The 18,568-nt window shown below is 35.2% G+C and overlaps 1 protein-coding gene across 1 annotated transcript; it reads left to right on the top strand.

Annotated features, from left to right (window-relative positions):
- Window positions 1-4,551: 4,551 nt before the first annotated feature.
- Window positions 4,552-11,999, top strand: LOC119067349 (GILT-like protein 1). Its single transcript, XM_037170260.1, has 5 exons — window positions 4,552-5,016; window positions 10,876-11,010; window positions 11,115-11,213; window positions 11,396-11,656; window positions 11,715-11,999. The coding sequence occupies exons 1-5, from the start codon at window positions 4,951-4,953 to the stop codon at window positions 11,892-11,894; spliced, it is 741 nt and encodes a 246-aa protein (XP_037026155.1). The 5' UTR covers window positions 4,552-4,950; the 3' UTR covers window positions 11,895-11,999.
- The last annotated feature ends 6,569 nt before the right edge of the window (window positions 12,000-18,568 follow it).

An 18,568-nucleotide genomic window follows, 5' to 3' on the forward strand; every position in this document is an offset into this window, starting at 1 on the left:
ACACTGAAAATTTTAGCCAAATCCATCGAGTAATTCAAAAGTTTCGGGTGTGACAAACTATTTAACAAAGGTTGGTAAAATTCATCAATTTTAAAACGTATGAAAATCCGTTTCTTCATTTATTTTTTTTAAATAATTTATTTTATCATTCCATAATAAACATTGCTTTTCAAATTTTGAAATTTAATATCTCGGCCAAATCTTAACCAATTTTGACGTGTGATAGCTCTTTGAACTTGTATGGACGCCCAAATGACGAATAAAATACTTTGGGATAGCCAAAGGGGAAAAAGTCAAAAAGTTCGTGAATATGTTCCTCAGTCCTACGGATTTAAAAAAAAATATTGCAACACTACACTTCACTAACGTAGGGCCATGATCCGAAAAATTTTGTCAATTACTTCGCTCTTTTACGAGTGGTTAGATAATCGTGTATTTTGAGGGGAAAGGGTTTTTCTAAAAGGGAATTCTCAAAATATTTTCAAGGATTCTCTGACGGTTTTGTTGGATTCGAAAGATTTTTTTTTAGGATTTTAAAAATTCTATGAATTTTAGGATTTTCTAACCAGTGCAAAATGGTTTTCTATGTTTATCTGATAAAATAGCGTATTCACCTCTGTCCAAATGTTTATTTATACTCTTGGGGTTATAACATTCGCCTTCGCCTCATGCAATAACTACCCAAGTGTCTAAATAAATATGTGGACAGAGGTGAATAATCTACTAATAAAGTTGAGGAAATAGAAGCTATACCGTTGTGGCTCTCACCTTCCTGCAGGCAAATAGTTCTTTTTTTGACATTTGATATTATACAACTAGTGAACGAACAATAGCAAAGAGATAACATAAAATTAGGTGTCTATTCTCTTATGCTTAACACACACGATATATTGATATTGCTTTATTCCTAGAATTCATACTGAAAATCTCGTAATTGTCAAATAAAGTTAGGAATTTTCTAACTATTACGATCCTAACTAGTAATTGCTCCAACAAAATGGCCCTACTACTACTGATTTTACTACCAAAAATTCTACTGCCTTACAGCTTTTAAAATCTAAACATTTATAAATGATAAGTTGTCAACCAGATTTTTTCAAAAAAAAAAAAATGATGACTCGAACTTTCTGACTAAGCACATCATTGAAGTGTAACTGCTGCAGATGTGTTTACTTCCTTGTAGAGCTGTCTGATAACTGAAATAGTCACCATTATGATGGGAAATTAAATAACGATTTTGTTTTATTTATTCAAGTGATCTTAAATATTCCATTGCATTTCCATATTGGTGTCACTACATACTTTAAAAAAAACAGTTAGAACTAAAAAATAGTAAATTATTGTCGGGCTCACCAATAAGAACAGAGAATTTTTTTTTTCAAACAAAAGAAACAAGAAAACGCAGCAATTTGCATCATTTAACGTGGCCTTATGAGAAAAAACAAAGTCATTTATTCATAAACCGCAAAATATTAGAAAAATATTTTATTTTAGCATGTCGCTATCGCTATAATAATATTTCAAAATTCAAAAGGTGTAGGTAACCATATAGAGATATACATACACTACACACCGGTTGACAAACAATAAAATAATTTTGTTTTACCAACAACACGGCAATGACCGAAAATGTAGAAATGAAAAATAAACGACACAGCTGAAAAGCGACTAAAAGACAACAATATCAAAAAATACCGATAATCGTGTCAATTGGTTTAACAATACGAAACAGACGCCTTTTCAGATGAAAAACAAAAAATTATTCACCTCATGTTCTTGCCAAAACGTTTTTAGAAGGTATGGAACAAAGTACTTTGAGCTCAGCCATGCAATGAAGTTTCTGCTTTTATCGTTGGCCTTTCACACTCCTTCGACTGACCTAATTCCACTGAACAAGTATGTGGAACACTACCTAATCTTCTAATACTCTCCATCAGAGCAAGAAAAACTTAGTGGACAAGGGATACAAATAATAGAACCAAACAACAAACAATGGCAGCAATAGAATAAAGAACAATGGAAACTGACAGTGACGAAATAGTAGATTACGTTGGATGCTGCGAAAGTAATTCATTACACAAGGACACAATTTTGTGATACGAGCAAACTCACGAGTAAGTTTTTGAGCAACAAGCTTCGGTAACTGTTTTCGAGGCAAGTGTAGAGTTTGCATATCCAAGCCGAAGGCGAGGTATGCAACTACACTTGTCGAGAAAACAGTTACCGAAGCTTGTTGCTCAAAAACAAGAGTGAGTTTGCGAGTTCTACAAAATTATGTCCGAGAGCAATGAATTACGTCGCAGCATCCAACGTATTCTGGTTTATTGCCTGCTCATGCGAAAATTGACTATTCTACATAAATTCAGTATCTCAATAAACCAACACCAACAAAACAAAAATAAATCTGTTCTTCCGATAAAACGTTTACAAACAAATCTAGTGTACTGACGAAATCGGCTCACACGCTACACGTCCCCTAAAAAATTGATCCCGAAAACAGCACTCATGTTACATTAGTATTGTCGCAACAGTAGTTACAATTGCGTTGGTGACATGTTGACATTGAATAGTTTTTCGCAGTTAGTCGATGAAGACGCATTGTTTGTGCAATTATTTTGTTAATCCTTTTTAATGTTTTCAAAAAAATGTGCAATAAAGTGTTACTTCGGAACATCAAAATTATTGTTACAATAAATATGGCCGACAATTCTGTGTTGTTCTAAAAGTATGTTGTAACCAGATTACTTGCGTAACAAGCTTTTCTGAAATAACTGTGTTCATCGATCAATATTTTTATCAAAAAAATGTTATTTTAGCGATATCTCTTACATTCTTTTTCGATCGATCGATTCATTCAACAAAAAAGATAAAAGAAGATAAAATGAAAGCAAGGCAAATTTTACTTGAAAGAACTGTCAACTTGAAATAAACCCCAAATATCCCTAGTGTAATGGATCACTTTCGTAGGGGGTAAACAGCCGTGTAATAGTCAATTTTCGCATGGGGCAGGCAATAAAATTATTAGTTGGACAGATGCGAGATGAACTCACGAATCAAGTGACTTGCAATGTGAATTACTATGAAATTTGCAATGACGTAGATCTAGAGCGGAATATTGAATTTTGGCAAACATTTTGCGGTTACGCAGCGAGTTCGCACAGCTATCATTAGACTTTCTTGTATCTTTTCTGTTAAGCCAAAACTGCGTAAGGAAATTTCCCATGAACTTCGAAGAGCTTTCAATTGATGAAAGCGATCTTTGAGGCTTTTGTTATGATTTAAACCAAACCTATGTAATTCCGTATGAGTTTGACAGAGGCTTTGAATTGATGCATGTGATCTTTGAGACGCAAGTCTATATATGCACTTACAAAGGAACGGATATTGGTGGGGATGACGTTTACATCTTCGACACGCCAAAACAATTGCGTCACAAATGGCAGATGATGAGGATAGTGTAAACAACTGATTCATTTTAAGGAAGTTACGTCACACGGTGGCAGTTGATTCGGCTTTATGAATGCATTTTATTCAGGACATATTTTCTGTGTTCTTCAATTTTCTTTACAAATTCATCTCTTTCAAAACGCATGAAGATCCGTTTCTACATACAAACTTCCAAATTTTGAAATCTAATATCTCGGCTAAATCTGAACCGATTTTAACGAGTGATAGCTCGTTTAACTCGTACGTACGTTCAGATTATGAATAAAATAATTTGGCTAAATAATACAATCTTGCCGTTTTGGCATCAGAAGACGGGTCGACTCGACACCCAGAATCATAAAACTTAGTGACATATTTCTGGCCAAGACATTCTTCAAATCGATTTTTTTTACCATGAAGCTATGATGGCTCATTTTTGGTCAAATAGAGAAAAATGTAGAACACAACCAGATTATTCATGCTGGTCTAAAATCTCCTAAGTTTATCAAAGAGATTTATTTACAATTGCGAAAAAAACCACTGGCTGCGTCATTATTGTGAGCAGTCTTTTTTGCGCATTTAATAAAAATAGTATAAACTCAGCTGTGCCTCCATTTAGTTAAACCACACCTCTTTTATATTGTTCAAAGCGTAAACTGAGAGAAAACGGAGTGATTTTTTCGTAAGTGGAAATCCAGACTTACACCATTTGTGTTTAAAGAAACTGTTGCTTGTTTAGTAAAAAAGTGTTCAGTCCGAATGCGACATTGTATAACATCCGAAAAAAATCATTTCAAATTTAGGCGATTTTATTCGGAGAGTTGTTAATTATACGGAAACTTCAGTTTGGGGAATTTCTGGTATCTCGAAGCCACGTGAAACTCTCTCCCTCTCTCTTATAAAAACAAATTCTAAAATCAATACAAAACAGCCGAAAAACAGAAAATAGTAAAACAATACGACCATATTAGGTAGTTACGATATATACACCGAAAAAATCTAGCGCGATGCAGTACACTACCATAGAAAACACAATCGCACACTCATTATTACAAATATACACCGAAACAAAAAAAACCGTGCTGACAAACAGGTTTCACTCCGCGTAACCATCTCCAATAGACCGAATGTTGTGTGTTTGGCGTTCACATGCACACCAAGCCCATGTTTAAATTTATACGTCTCCATACCTCAGTTTAATTGAGTTTAGTGGACGGTGGACCCGTACATTAACATTTTTCCATAATAAAATAATAAAATTTAGAAATTGTTTTTTTCACTTCAGTTCATCACCGGAATTGTGACTGGATACATCCAAATTGAGTACAAACAAAAATAACAAAAAAAAATTATAATAATAAAGTCGACTTTAAAAGCGAAAAAAGTAAATAAAATTGTTGGATATAAAGTTGTACCGAGTACACATCAATAAGCACAGTTCTGTTTTGTAACCGTTTCTGGTCGTGCTGTTACATTATTTTTGTTTATTAAAAGTCTCTAAACGTCTCTTCAAATCAAACAGAAATGAGTACTTCATTAACGATGTTAATTGCATTGTTCGTTTTCATAATTGGTGCAACCGCGCAAAAGGTGAGTGCATAGTGCTTCGTTTAATTAATTGAACACATTGGGTGGTTGTTCCTATCAAGCGCATAATAGTGAAACTTACAACCTCATTTTCGTCAATTTTGAGCGTTTATCACACGGTTTTGCTGTACATAAGCATTAAATGTATAAAATCTCAAAACATTCGAGCGTCTCTTTTTTGACGAATTAAGGCGTTGGTTGTTCTGACAACGAACGTTACGTAATCGAATTTCAATAGTAACACATTTCTTATGTATGTAACGTTCACTATACTGGCGCTGTAACAAGTAAATGAATAACTATTCCACATTGTTTTTACTTATGTGCATAAAGTATAATACAGAATGCACACAATCTATTTTACTATCAAAATTAAAATGTTATTTATGACATCGAGTGCGAAGTACTTTATTAGGCTCTAGATGTTCAAATATGACACGAGGCCGCAGACTGTGTATCATAATACACTTCGTGAGCCTAATTAAAGGACTTCGCACCGAGATTCATACAACGTTTTATGCCACAGAGGCATCCTAAGTTTGCAAATATTGCATATTATGATGCTGAGTGGCATAAACATTCTTATAAAACTGATTAAATTATCGGTATACAATGTATGGGTATGGGTTTTTTTTCGGTTGTTTCTTTTTTCCGTTGGTACGTCGAGTGAATCGATAATCAGTGGTTAGAGAGACTGTAAACAAAAATTTGATTTTCTCTTGACCGCGTAATTGCAGTTACATTTTTTCAGACAGAGTTGCATAAATTCATAATTTTTACAGCGCGACAATGTGGTTTTGATTCCAATTAACAAATTCAGATTAATGATCAATGCTTGGTATCTCGGTTGTGGTGTGGTATGCATTTTTTTATCATTTGCTCTTGAAAAGTTTAACGTTTTTGCGAAATAAATAAACTTCGACAAAAAGAGCATGTTGGTCGAAGAAAAAAAAACACATTTCACGAGAAACTAGTTCCAGCATCTCAACTTGAATTTGAATAGAACTGCCATTTATCGATATGAAGTTTTAATTTTTATGAAATAAACATAGTAATGAGAAGCGAGGTGCGAGGGGTGAGGTTCTCGAAAACAAATATACCAAAACGCATACGAACGACGAATGTATATGATTGTTCATTGGTGAGGAGCAGTGAGGAAATAGTATGTTACGTACTCGTGGGAAAATTTGCTTACTCACGAGGGGACATTTATATCCAAACAAGACTTTTCGCAACTAAGCGACAAAACGTAAAACGTTTGTTTTGTCTGTGCAACACATAATGATGATAACAATGAGTACAACTCAGAGGTTCGGAGGTGAATGCCAGAGCATTTAAAGTTACATGATTTACGAGGAGAGATAGTGATCCTCTTGACTACAGCTGCACTTCAAATTCCATTGTTAGTTAGTAGTTTCCTCCCGCAAGTGACGACTACATAGATTGGATTGTACAGCGTCTAAAAATTGGAAATCTTTCTGATTTGCGATCCCAGTTCTTAGTCTCAGCAATTTAGATTGATCGTCTGTTTCCATTATATGATTTCTACAGTTAGAGGCAGTGTATTTTCAGCGGGAATTCGTTTTGATTGTTTGTGTGGATCAGCTGAAAAACAGCTGAAACAAATTCCTGCTGAAATTTCACTGCCCCTGACTGTATTCACGGATCTGCTCATTTTCTCAACTCTCAAAAGTCTCGAAAATACGAATTGGGAAATGGGAAATATATTCTGCAAAATTCGCGACATTGACGTAAACACTTAAGTGCTCCAAAGTGTTTACTATTATAAGATGCAAAATCTTAAAATAAATCAGTGACATGAGTTTCGGTTATTTAATTAGCGCTGTGAGAAATTCAACGACGCACTTAACATCACCTGCGCTTTGTATGGCATTAATATTCATCACATTCACCGCACTTAGTTACACATAGTGTTTATCACCATTTTCAATTCGATGCAATGAATCAGCACTCAGCACCTATTAAGCATTTACCTAAACAATTAGCAAAGTCGCAAACAACTCTATTGATATTATTCCATCATCTTGCAACAACTGGTTTCTATCTTTCATTATACATGTGTATTTTAGGTATTTTAGCGACATAACCGAAAGTAAATCATGTCTGACTGGGAGGTAGCTTTCTCTATAAACTAGAGGGATTCAAGAAAAATAGACGAAGAAAAACTTTTCAGTTTAAATGTCAATGAGGAGACAATTTTTTTTTTTTTACTTGTAGTTTGTGTCACTGTTATAAATGCGGTACTCTCTGTTACTCTACATTCATTCACAAACGACCACTAGGTTTAGTGAACTGGATATGAGTTACGTTTTTCGCATGACGACTGAATGGAAACTTTCTGAAAACAATTTTTTCTTCAACATTGAATCGTTTAACAAACTAGTTGAAGAGCAAGAACAGACAAAAAATCATTCGAGGAACAACTTTTTCAGCCATATACAATTCGCACAAGGAGGAAAAATTAAATTAAATACTTTTAATTAAATTTTCAAATAAATAATTTTGATAAAATGGAACCAGCAAAACATGATGCTTTTTCGCTGCTGAGTCGTCGTTTTACATGCCTGATTGTTTGGTTAGCGTTTATTTTTATTTTCTCGTTTCATTTTTTAAACTTAGTCGAATGATGTGAACAAGTTTTCGTTGAATCTTCTTGTCCAAATGTACATCATACGTAAGACGCGAGTATAATATATGCTGTTTGAATAGTTGCTGCTAAGTGGTATGCTGAATTTACTGGCAGCATATAGAATGAGACAATAATTGCATGATTCATGTTGAATTACACAAAATTATTGTATTTCTTTTGGGGGCATTTACAGATAGACTTTTCATTTAACGTTTCTAATACACACACACACATAATACGCTGTACCTAACTCGGATAATTGTGTGGTATTTCGACGAAGAATATTCGAATTAATCACTGAAGGCAACGTATCATTAATGCGCAAATACTATGTGCTAGTCATGTGCATTACTGCTGAATAATATCGGAAGCTGACACATAATTATCGTCGAAAACGGCTATAATATTGTCAAGTCAACACATTTGAGAAAATGCGGTGACCACATTTTTGGTACATCTTAGGCAGTTTGACTTATGTAAACAGTTGAGTGACTTTTTCCAGTATGTTCATACGGGTGCATGAAAACCGCTTAATAGCTTCATAATAATTTATGAAACAATTTGAAATCCGCAAAAAATGGTTTTCCCGTTTCCTTAGAGAAAGATAGACAATTTGAAATCCACAAAAAATGGTTTTCCCGTTTCCTTATAGAAAGATAGACAATTTGAAATCCGCAAAAAATGGTTTTCCCGTTTCCTTATAGAAAGATAGACAATTTGATCCCGTGCAAGAGAGACACGTTTTCACTTAAATTTCGTTCTTTTACTTTGGAATTTTTTTCTTATTTATTTTAGCTTCAACATGGTCCACACACACACAGCGACCACTACTAAATCGTGATGAAAATTTGTGAAAAATTATTTTTCTGAAAAATGCTGACCCTATTGCATTGCCTAGTGTAGACAGACTTTTTACAAATTTTAAACATTCCATCCATAAAAGCAAAAAATCCACCAGAACTGAGGCTGAGGCTGAGTTCTAAAAAAAAAAAGTTTTGTAATAAAACTAAGTTCCTGTTTGTGAAAATTAACACTTTAATCCAGATTTATAAGGATTTCCACGAAAAATTTACTTTTTAATACACAACTTTTGAGTAGGTTGAATCTGCTTCCCAATATACGAATTTCAACAACAAAGCATGCACACTTGATCACGGCCGGAAATGGTTATTTGTATGACGAGGATCCGAGGCGAAGCCGAGGTCAATAAACACACACAAACGAGACTTTTCAACTTTTATCCCGAGTTATGTATTGGATTTTACATGCTTTTGAAACCTAAACCAACTTGTTTTCCTTAGGTGTGTAATAAGCCACTTTCGACTCTAGGGAAAACAAAAGCATGTAAAACTTAATACGTAACTCTTTCGACCTCCTCAATCGATACGTGAATAACAAATGAAAATCCATTTTCAGCCGCATATAACCTCTCTCTGAGAAGTACAGAAAATTGAACTTTTCGATCATATTTTTCGTGTCGAAATCCGTCGAATTTCAGTCTTCAAGCGCAATAGTTATTTACGTCAAAGAGACCGTCATTTTCGCATGACGTATCAAGGACGTTTCAAGGGGGTCCCAAATTGTATGAAAAATGGCTTATCTCAAAAACTCCACGTACAAGAGATTTTAATTTTTATTGGAAAATGATCAGGTTGAATATGCTCTGCCATAAACAGCAATAACATTTTGGGTACATTCACTTTCAACTAAGAAAAAATCAAGTTCACTGTGCGGGCCAACGCCTGTAGTTAATCTGTTTCAATTGTTATTTGTTCACCGAAGGGACAAAAAAGTTAAAAATTTCATTTTGCGGGTGTTGCTTTCACCAGAGAAAATGAAATTTCCTACTTTTTTTCCCAAGGTCAACACAACGTTTTTCACAACAAAAGTTTGCAAAAGTTTCAGCTGAGGTGAGAAAATTACTATTTTTCCGTCTGAAAAACTAGGTTTCACCTGTTGGGTGGGTTAGATGTCTTGACTGTTTGTCTGAGCTTCTCAATAGTATTTTTATTGATTTATTTCGATGAAATGTGATTTTGTATGTTGATGGCCACAAAAACGCATTTAGAAGAAGAACTACTAGAACGGTCTAATAAATCTCTCATTGATGATTTAATTCTGTTTAGTTTCACTGAAAATCTTCGAAACTTTGTATATAAAATGCCCCGGTAAAAAATGACGTATGTATTCAATAAAATTTAAACTCGTGTGACTTCACACTCTTTAATTTTGGTTCTGTTTATTCGGTTTTATTTACAAGGCAAAATCAAATAACAAGACTCCACATCCCTCTAACAAAGAGTAGAAAAGGCTTCTTTTGGGAACTACTCCTAGATGGTTGAACCGATACCACACATTTTCGAACTTGACCTGAGGATTTCACTACTTCGTCGATTAAAAAAAAAGTTTTTGAAAATCGGTTGAGACTTACTCAAGTTATTGTGTTAACAAAGGACACAAAATTTTAACATTTAACGTTTTTTGATCACATTTCAATACATTTTAATCATAGTGAACGTGTTACGTACGGTGTATTTTCTTTTGTAAAACCCATGACTTACAGTCAAGGGAACTATTTTTCACAACACAGGCTAGGCGCCTTCTTTTGTCAGGAGGTGCATAATTTACTGTTTCTTTCACGAATCAGTGCTCATTCCATCCAAATATTCCAATATTCCGAACGACAACTAATGAGCTTGGACTAAAATCAAAGCACTTCTACTAGTATTATATTGACTAGACTTAGTGTCCTCTCGGAACTTAGTTTCTTCACACTTCGCCTTTACCACTAACCAGACATGAGAGCCGAGGTGATTTTCCCATAACGGCTGGAGCCTCGGCTTGGGGTGTAAATGCCGTTGTTGAGCTTTGAGTCTCAGGTGAACTATTAGATATTGATTATAGCTAACATATTATAAGGATTTCTCTGATCGGCTCAGTACAAACTAAAAAGTTATAGCTTGAACAGAGCCCGGCTGGTACGCTTTTTCAGAAAACAGGTACCAGCCGTTATCGGAAAATCACCTCGGCTCTCATATCTGCCACTAACTTGGAATAAATTTTTTAAGAAATGGAATTGAATCAGGAAAATCTCCGAAAATCAAGGTCCTGATCTGAGTAAATGATGAGTTCTTTTTTATACACTGATTGAAGTCACTCCATTTCCAGGAAAACCGTTACAATGAATTAATTTTTCACGTTCTTTCTTTCAGGTTCCCGTCAGCGTTTACTATGAATCGCTGTGCCCAGATAGTCAGGCATTCATCACTGAGCAATTGTATCCGGCTATGAGGTCACCCATTGGTCGGTTTGTCGATTTAAAGCTCGTTCCATATGGTAAAAGTAATGTAAGCATGGACGCAGTATCTTTTTCTCTTTTTTTTTAAATGTTCTTTCCATCAGTTCCAATATATTTAATTTTCGATTTTTTTTTTCTTTTTACATTTCGTAGTATACCACTCAAGGCTCGGATACAATTTTCACATGTCATCATGGACCAAATGAATGTTTTGGAAATAAAATCCATTCATGTGCAATTGAACATATCCAAGTACGTATTTAATGATCGAGACATTATAAGATAAAAAGCAGAAACAGTTTCCATCGCAATATTAATGTTCATTATTATTGCCGCAATAAACGACCTAACAATTTTTTTATTCGCGAACTTGCAACATACATTTTACATACATAAACGATTGATTTTCTACCACATCTCTTCACGCAATCAAGGTTAACTCGTATCAAAATCAACATAATAGAGAATCGTTGACTTTGGAGTACGTGAACTGTTTGATGCAATTGACCAAAAATTTCGCCGATCAACTATACCCCGGTAAACGGTGCGCCCAGCAAGTTGGTGTAGAAAATTGGGATGTGATTGAGGCGTGTGCTAACCAAACGGAGGGAAGTAAATTACTGCAAAAGAACGGTGAACTCACCCAAAGTTTGAATCCATCACTGACGTCGGTACCGACAATCACCTTCAGACATGTAAGTGCAAATCACATTGAAAAATGACGCGACAATAATGTTGTTCATTCGTCAACAGCAACAAGACGAAACACAAGCTCTAGCTCTGATCAATTTCCGTTCAGCTGTATGTAAGAAAATGCTGTCACCGTTGCCGCAAGAGTGTACAAATCTACCGAACAGTGCTACAGATAAAACAGCCACTAGTGCTCTAATCGCAATTAGTTTCCTAACTTTTGTTTTTGCATTGAAACATTAGGGGGAGGGTCAGTGGACCGTAGGTGTTTCGTTAATACGTTTTTCAGTTTGAGAATTGTAAAATAAGATGTTGGCAATAAAAAGTTTCATTCCGTCCAAGCGAAAATTTAGATTTTATTTTCAATTCCAGTCGAGAATAAACGATGCGATACGCGTTATTGCTTGGCAAACATCCTGAGTGCTAGATTCACTGTGCTGGGCAAATTTCTTTATCTCGATATATCTGTTCTCGACAGATAAAATAGCATATACACCACCGTCCTATGTGTTTATTATGACGATTTGGATTATGAACCACGCCTTCGGCTCGGAGGATAACTTCCAAATCGTCAAAATAAACATTTTAGACAGAGAGGCTTAATCTACTATTCCATACCTAGGACCTTTGCCTTTGGCTCTGTCTGGAAACTTCTCACACGCTAAAAAAGACTTTTAGTCCTAGGTACGAAATGTACTATTACATGCTCCATGTATCGAAAACCGTACTTTTCTTGTTTCAAGCTCTTCTTTCGACACCCTCAGTGTGTAAAATCCATTTCATGTGTCGGGGCCGAAAATGAGGGAGTTTTGAGATTTTCTTTAAATATCTGTTTTGAACGATTGATTTTGGGCATTTTCGCAAAATTGCCTATAATCAGTCGTCCGAAACAGATACCCACTAAATATTACATAACTCGGGATAAAAATTAAAAGTCTTGTCTTAATGTGTTAATTAACATCGGCTTCGCCTCGGCTCAACAATATTCAAACAAAATCTCTACTTTTCATCGTTTTTAATAGTATTGTAATAGTAAATAAAAGATTTTTTCCCGCACGATATATCTTTCGGGAAACAATAACAATTTCTCAATGAAAAATCATGGCAAAATATGTCGTATTTCAGTTGTCCGATGCACAAAAGCGTTGTTCCTAACTTATGATAAGGGGCCGTTCATAAATTACGTAACGCAAAAATCAACATTTTTCAGACCCCCCCCCCGGGTCTGTAACGCTAAAAGGGTCAAGTTTGACCCAATTTTGTTAGAACCGTAACGCTTGCCTCATACCCCCCCCTCCCCCCTCTTGCGTTACGTAATTTATGAACGGCCCCTAAAAGGCTGAAAACATCTCATTCGCTAAAAAAGCATTTTAGAATATGTTAGGAAATAACTATTTCCTAACTGGTGTTGAAATATCGTGATTTCGTATCGTATTTTTAGCGAGTTCAATTCCGGCTCGCTTACTTACCCCTGGAAAATGAGTCATTACTTCACCGTCCGGGGAAGTTCGCGAGTAATACTTTAATAGTACGTAATGGTTTGGAGATTTTTATTTTGACTTGTGTTGTTGCAGCTCGAGGCACACTCATCAAAATAACGAGCCGTCAGAACAGTCGGAGCGTTTGCTGCCCTTATTTGGGCGTAAGCCTATTGCAAGCCTAATCTCCAAACCAGTGCGTAATGCAGCATTTTTACATTTTTTTGATTCGTATTGCTTAAACAGAAAGACATCCTTAACAGAGGCCACGGAGAACGCTGGTAACACTTTCTATGCTGTTTTCAGTCGATATAGTTAACAAAAACTATAATTTATTACTGAAACCTGTCATAAGCCTCTCTGTTGAAGTCTAACTAATAACTCGGATTTGAAGAACCCTCACCAATCACCTGGATTTTGAGCGTTTTACTAATAACCGAGATTTGTTGATGCTGATGATTTAAAATTTGAGCTTTAGTCCTACGTTTACTTTGCATCATTGTTGTTACAAAAGCATAAGTTCAACCTTTTACCTTATAAAAACCCCATTTTATTACATAACATTTCGTAAGCAATTCAATCAAATTGCTATTTGTAAGCATCATTATCAAATTTACTCGAAAGGTAATCTATTAAATTGCATATGGTGTTTGAAGTGCTCAATATTTATGATGTGCCAAACGCTTTCGATGTGAAAATAAATTTGTATTTTTAGATTTACCTAGGAACGTTGCAAATGTTTTAGAATATACAGAAGCAAAATGATTTCGCTTCTCCACTGAATTGTTACACTTTCTGTACATTATTGGATGCTGTCATTATAGTATATTGGCAACTCTATTCAACGCTTATCCAATTAGAATTCAATTGCAAACAACAACTCTCTATTGTCGTATAGTAATGAGGATAATAATTTTCTTGGTAGAGAAACCTTCATTGCATTTTCCTTGTGCACTCATTTTACGCACAATAGAAAAACGAAGAAAACTGAATCGCTTATGACATGACTTGACCATCCTTTAACAACCAATTCTTCCTATAAAAAACGGTTTTCATTGTTAGCAAAATTAGCAAAAGAAAAGGATGAATATGAATAACAATTCCGTTAAATTCCAGGTGCTATCACGCAAGTCCTTACTACAACAAATTCTGGGGACTGAAGAACCAGTTCTTGAGTTTTCCCCCTTGGCTCAGCTCCAATGACGCCCAAACTACTTTCTTTGTTTGCTTGCTTGAGGTCAATTTCTATCACGAAACGGCCCAAGCGATTTTGATGAAATTTGTGTGCGTATTAGGGTGTAGCGTTTTGACAAAAGTATGTTTTTTAAAGCCTGCGGGTAGGTTCGATGCAGAATAATCCCCTGATCACGAAAAAAAAATGAAGTTCGAAGCTCTCATGCGCACCTCTGAAAACCGACTGTTTTGGTCACAAAGCCATAGTGAGATCAGTTTTGCCGACAATCACGACAGAGTAAAGTTAACCAGGCAGGAGTGGACGTTTGACAAGGGACCTGAATAATCTAGTAGTCCTATATTTTTTTCGAATAAAATTTTTCAATTTATGTCAGTGTTCATTTGAGTTCATTTTCGTACAGTGTATTAGGTCCCTTATTTGACGTTTCGAAAATGAACCGCTCCTGCCTGGTTTATTTTACTCTGCCGTGCGACAATTGTTCGGATTTCGATAAACTTTTTTTTCCTGGAAGCTGCCAACATTTGTGAGATTTAGTCGTTTAAAAAACGATAGGACGCCCTTTCGTCGTTTTGCCGACGATGTGAAATATTGGAAAGTTGTGAAATTAGAGGTTAAAGCGTGCACTGCTAGGAATCTCGGAATAATACAGAAAATACAGAAAATTTTGTATAAAGCAAATCGCAAATGTTACTATGTCAGTCATTGTAAATCACGTTGGAGGGAGATTCCTCATCACCACTCGGCGAAAAATGTTTTTTTTTAGGCTCACTTTGTGTATTGTCACACATATCTTGTGCCTAAGAAAGCATTTTGTATCACTCACCGTCATAATAGTAAAACACCCCACCGAATGATAATAGCATTTTATACAACAAGTGGCGAAATGATGATGTTTCTTGTCACTAGATGTGAAGTTATCAAACTACCAAAGCCGGCGAAGCCTGCCACTGCTTGGACATTTTTTGTTAAGGCGTTGAATATATTGCATACGTCGAAAAAAAATCCCACGAAGACAGTACCGTATTTCGCTTGCTAGTGGACAGAAAATGCGACAAACTGGTTTTAAGGAGACAGCAATGAGTCGTTTTCTGCTCGCAAACAAATAATATGTATTATCACATACGCGCGATGTTCGGATGTCAATAGTATATTACTTCCGAGGTTCCAAGTTGTGTATTTGATAAGTGGGGTGTTACAGCCCGACCCAAAGGGGAGGGCTGTATTCCCCACTTGTCAAATAACAACTTGGAACCTCGTAAGTACAATGCTTTACATGATTAGGCAATGTATATGAAAATGAAACATGCCGTAACACGTAAAATTACTTAACTAGAAGTTTAATTCAAAAATTTCACTTCAGGTCTATGTTGTTGTCTCGTTTTCCCTTATGTGATAAAATATAGTACACACTTGTCACTATCAGTCTCGGCAAGCCTCGACTTCTTCGTGACAAGTGTGTAATATATATTATACACCTCTGTCCAAATGCTCAATGTAACGAGTAAGAGATTATGATGCTAAGCCGAAGGCGTGTATCATGATCCCACTCGTCAAAATAAACCCGAAGTTCCGTTTCCGAACTGATGCATCATGTACGTTTTACCACACAGATACATAAAAAGTTATTTACGCAATTTGAGTGATTTGGGTACTGATTTGACCAGATACGTCATTCTACTCATATAAGAATTGTGCGTAAATGTATATCAGTCAAGTAAAAGGGAGTAATATTGACGCGAAGGCATCGAAATAGTATTTGGTAACAAAAGTCGATAGCGTTCGTACAGCACCCCAATTCCTGTTAACTGTTCAGAGTTTTCGAATAGAATTTTACGAATAAATTTGGTCTTTTACAGAGACTTTACATAATATTACGGCATAATAAAAGCCATTCGTGTGTAACACGTTAACCACCTGTCGATAACTACGCTACACACAATTATACATACTCGTAATGAATATATTATTTGTGTGTACAAATTTCAATATAATAGTAAAATTGAGCAACGATTGCGAAGCATGACGTTTTAAAGCGCCTACATAATATCCATATCGATACTTGACGAGAGCCACCCTTCAATTTATACTTGGTTCAAAGCAAATGAATTTAATATTCTGAATTAGTTGACATGCTAAAATAACTGAAATATTGATTATGCCAAACATCTTGTTTAGCTTCTTAAGCTAACTAGTTGTAATTAGCAACTAATTTTATTATTGTTGTTATAGTAAATATTAATCACATTTTTAGTATTAATGCATGGCTGAGCCAGCGGTACACCGAGGAAAATCAAGACATTCATGGGAGACGTTTTGGAAATTTGATTCAAATGATAATTGTTTTGAATCCATCCAGCGACTTCATTGAAATCTTTTTCGTAGCCCATACTGTCTCTCACGTCCCGAGCATTTTTGTTTAATTTAAAATCATTTCTTACATAAGAAACGTCCGCTTTACTCCTCTACTACATCACATTAAAAAAATCCTCTTTTACTTTACAAGGGAAAACCCTTTATTTCGCTCAAGTAAAATAACAAATTGCACTCGGGAAGTAATTTGATATCTCGTGTCACATTGAGTAAAAGTACCTCGGGCCCTCTGATACCTTTACTTATCTGGATATGAGATGCCGAATTACTTCCCTGGTATGGTAATCTACTCTTTTTTTGGTTTTCGACGTCCTTTTTGGAACACATCGTTCTTTCATCATCTCTTTGTTGGTCGTCTGCATGCGGGACCATTAACTAAACACCTCCATATTTTTCTCAGAGCAAATGAATTTACATTTGAAAATATTTAGTTTTCAATGAAATCCACCTACACGTGGTTGCGATATTCAGAATCACTTGATATAAAAAGAGGAATATGGAAATTTTTGGCATTACATAGCTGAACTATAGTATAACAGTAAAATTTTCCCGATCGTTAATTGATTTCCATACGAAAATTCTGTGAAATCATTTTTTTTAAATTTTAACATTGACACAATAACAATAATTTCCCTTTTCGAAAAGGGTTTTTTCTCGATTGCTTTTTAAAGAAAATATTTTCTTTAAAAAAAGGGGCGTCATACTGTAATACATTTTTTATTTCTCGCAAAATGAAATATTTTCGGCATTATATTGCCGTGAAGTGTATGCGTATGTTTTAATAAAAAACAACCGGAAACCAGCTTAGCATTCTGCTTCACAGCATAATCCCAACGAACAACAATTCGGAAATGGAGAATAGAAATTTGAGTACGAAATTGATGAAAAAAAATCAAATGCCGGGCTACGATTAATATTGAAATCATCTGCAGGGGTGAAAAATAGAACCAATTTTACCGCATTAACTTGGAATAGGCTGAATCCTGACATTTTCCTAAGTCCCAAATGTCAGCTCTTCCAAGGGAAAAGGATTGTTGCTGCACATTTTCGTACCAGCCCTGTTCGAATTGAACGACCCGTTTGTTTAATTTTACAAGAGATCGAAGCAATAAATCGACTTCTGTTATATTAAAAACATTCATAAATTTCTACAAAAAATCGATTGACATTAGGCAATTGAGTTCCAAACAACGATTTTATTGCGATTAAGAGCATTATTATGAGCTTTTTGCTCTTTTTACTCTAGACCATAACAAAAAAGTTTTTAGTTTTTTTTTTTTATAAAGCTGATTTTGTGTTCATAACATGTCAAACCGGTGGAGAAGGGTCATTTGCCAAATGAAGAAGGACATTTTGTTTACATCTTTGCTAAATATCCCGATTGTCTTAAATGTAAATTTTCGCAATTTCGACTGAATAAAAAGATGGTGCGCTGCACGCATGTTGACGAAGGTTTCTGACTTTGCTTATTTTCTTAATTTTTCACGATACTTTACTGAATTAAAAATTAATTATGCAAAATTTCCGTGCATAATATAATGCAAAAATACTTCAAATAACGTTCGGCATAGAAATAAAATATAAAAACGTTTTGTTTGGAACTTAACTGGCGAATTTCTGTGGTATTTTATGACAATTTCTATGCTATTACCTGTGATTCAACCGTTTTTGGTTCGCTGTCGCAATGCACTTCAAGCAAAAGTGCTATTAATGACAGCTGCCAAATAGAGTACTTTTCTAGAGTACTATTTCGTATGAAAAAATTGCACGAATTTTTTTACAGTGTCAAAATTTGTTCGATACACTGTCCAGTTTCCGTAACCTATTTAGAGGACCACTCATGCTTGAAGTGCGTTGGCTGTCGTAATTATTTA

The sequence above is a fragment of the Bradysia coprophila genome, assembly GCF_014529535.1.
Source record: "Bradysia coprophila strain Holo2 chromosome X unlocalized genomic scaffold, BU_Bcop_v1 contig_12, whole genome shotgun sequence".
In the NCBI taxonomy this organism is placed as follows: Eukaryota; Metazoa; Arthropoda; class Insecta; order Diptera; family Sciaridae; genus Bradysia; species Bradysia coprophila.

What these genes read in the sequence shown, in the direction of transcription:
- LOC119067349 (XM_037170260.1), top strand. Translation starts at nt 4,951, where the DNA reads ATGAGTACTTCATTAACGATGTTAATTGCATTGTTCGTTTTCATAATT. An exon ending in TTCCATATGGTAAAAGTAAT is followed by an intron (nt 11,011 to 11,114) that starts GTAAGCATGGAC and finishes TACATTTCGTAG; the next exon opens with TATACCACTCAAGGCTCGGA. An exon ending in CGACAATCACCTTCAGACAT is followed by an intron (nt 11,657 to 11,714) that starts GTAAGTGCAAAT and finishes ATTCGTCAACAG; the next exon opens with CAACAAGACGAAACACAAGC.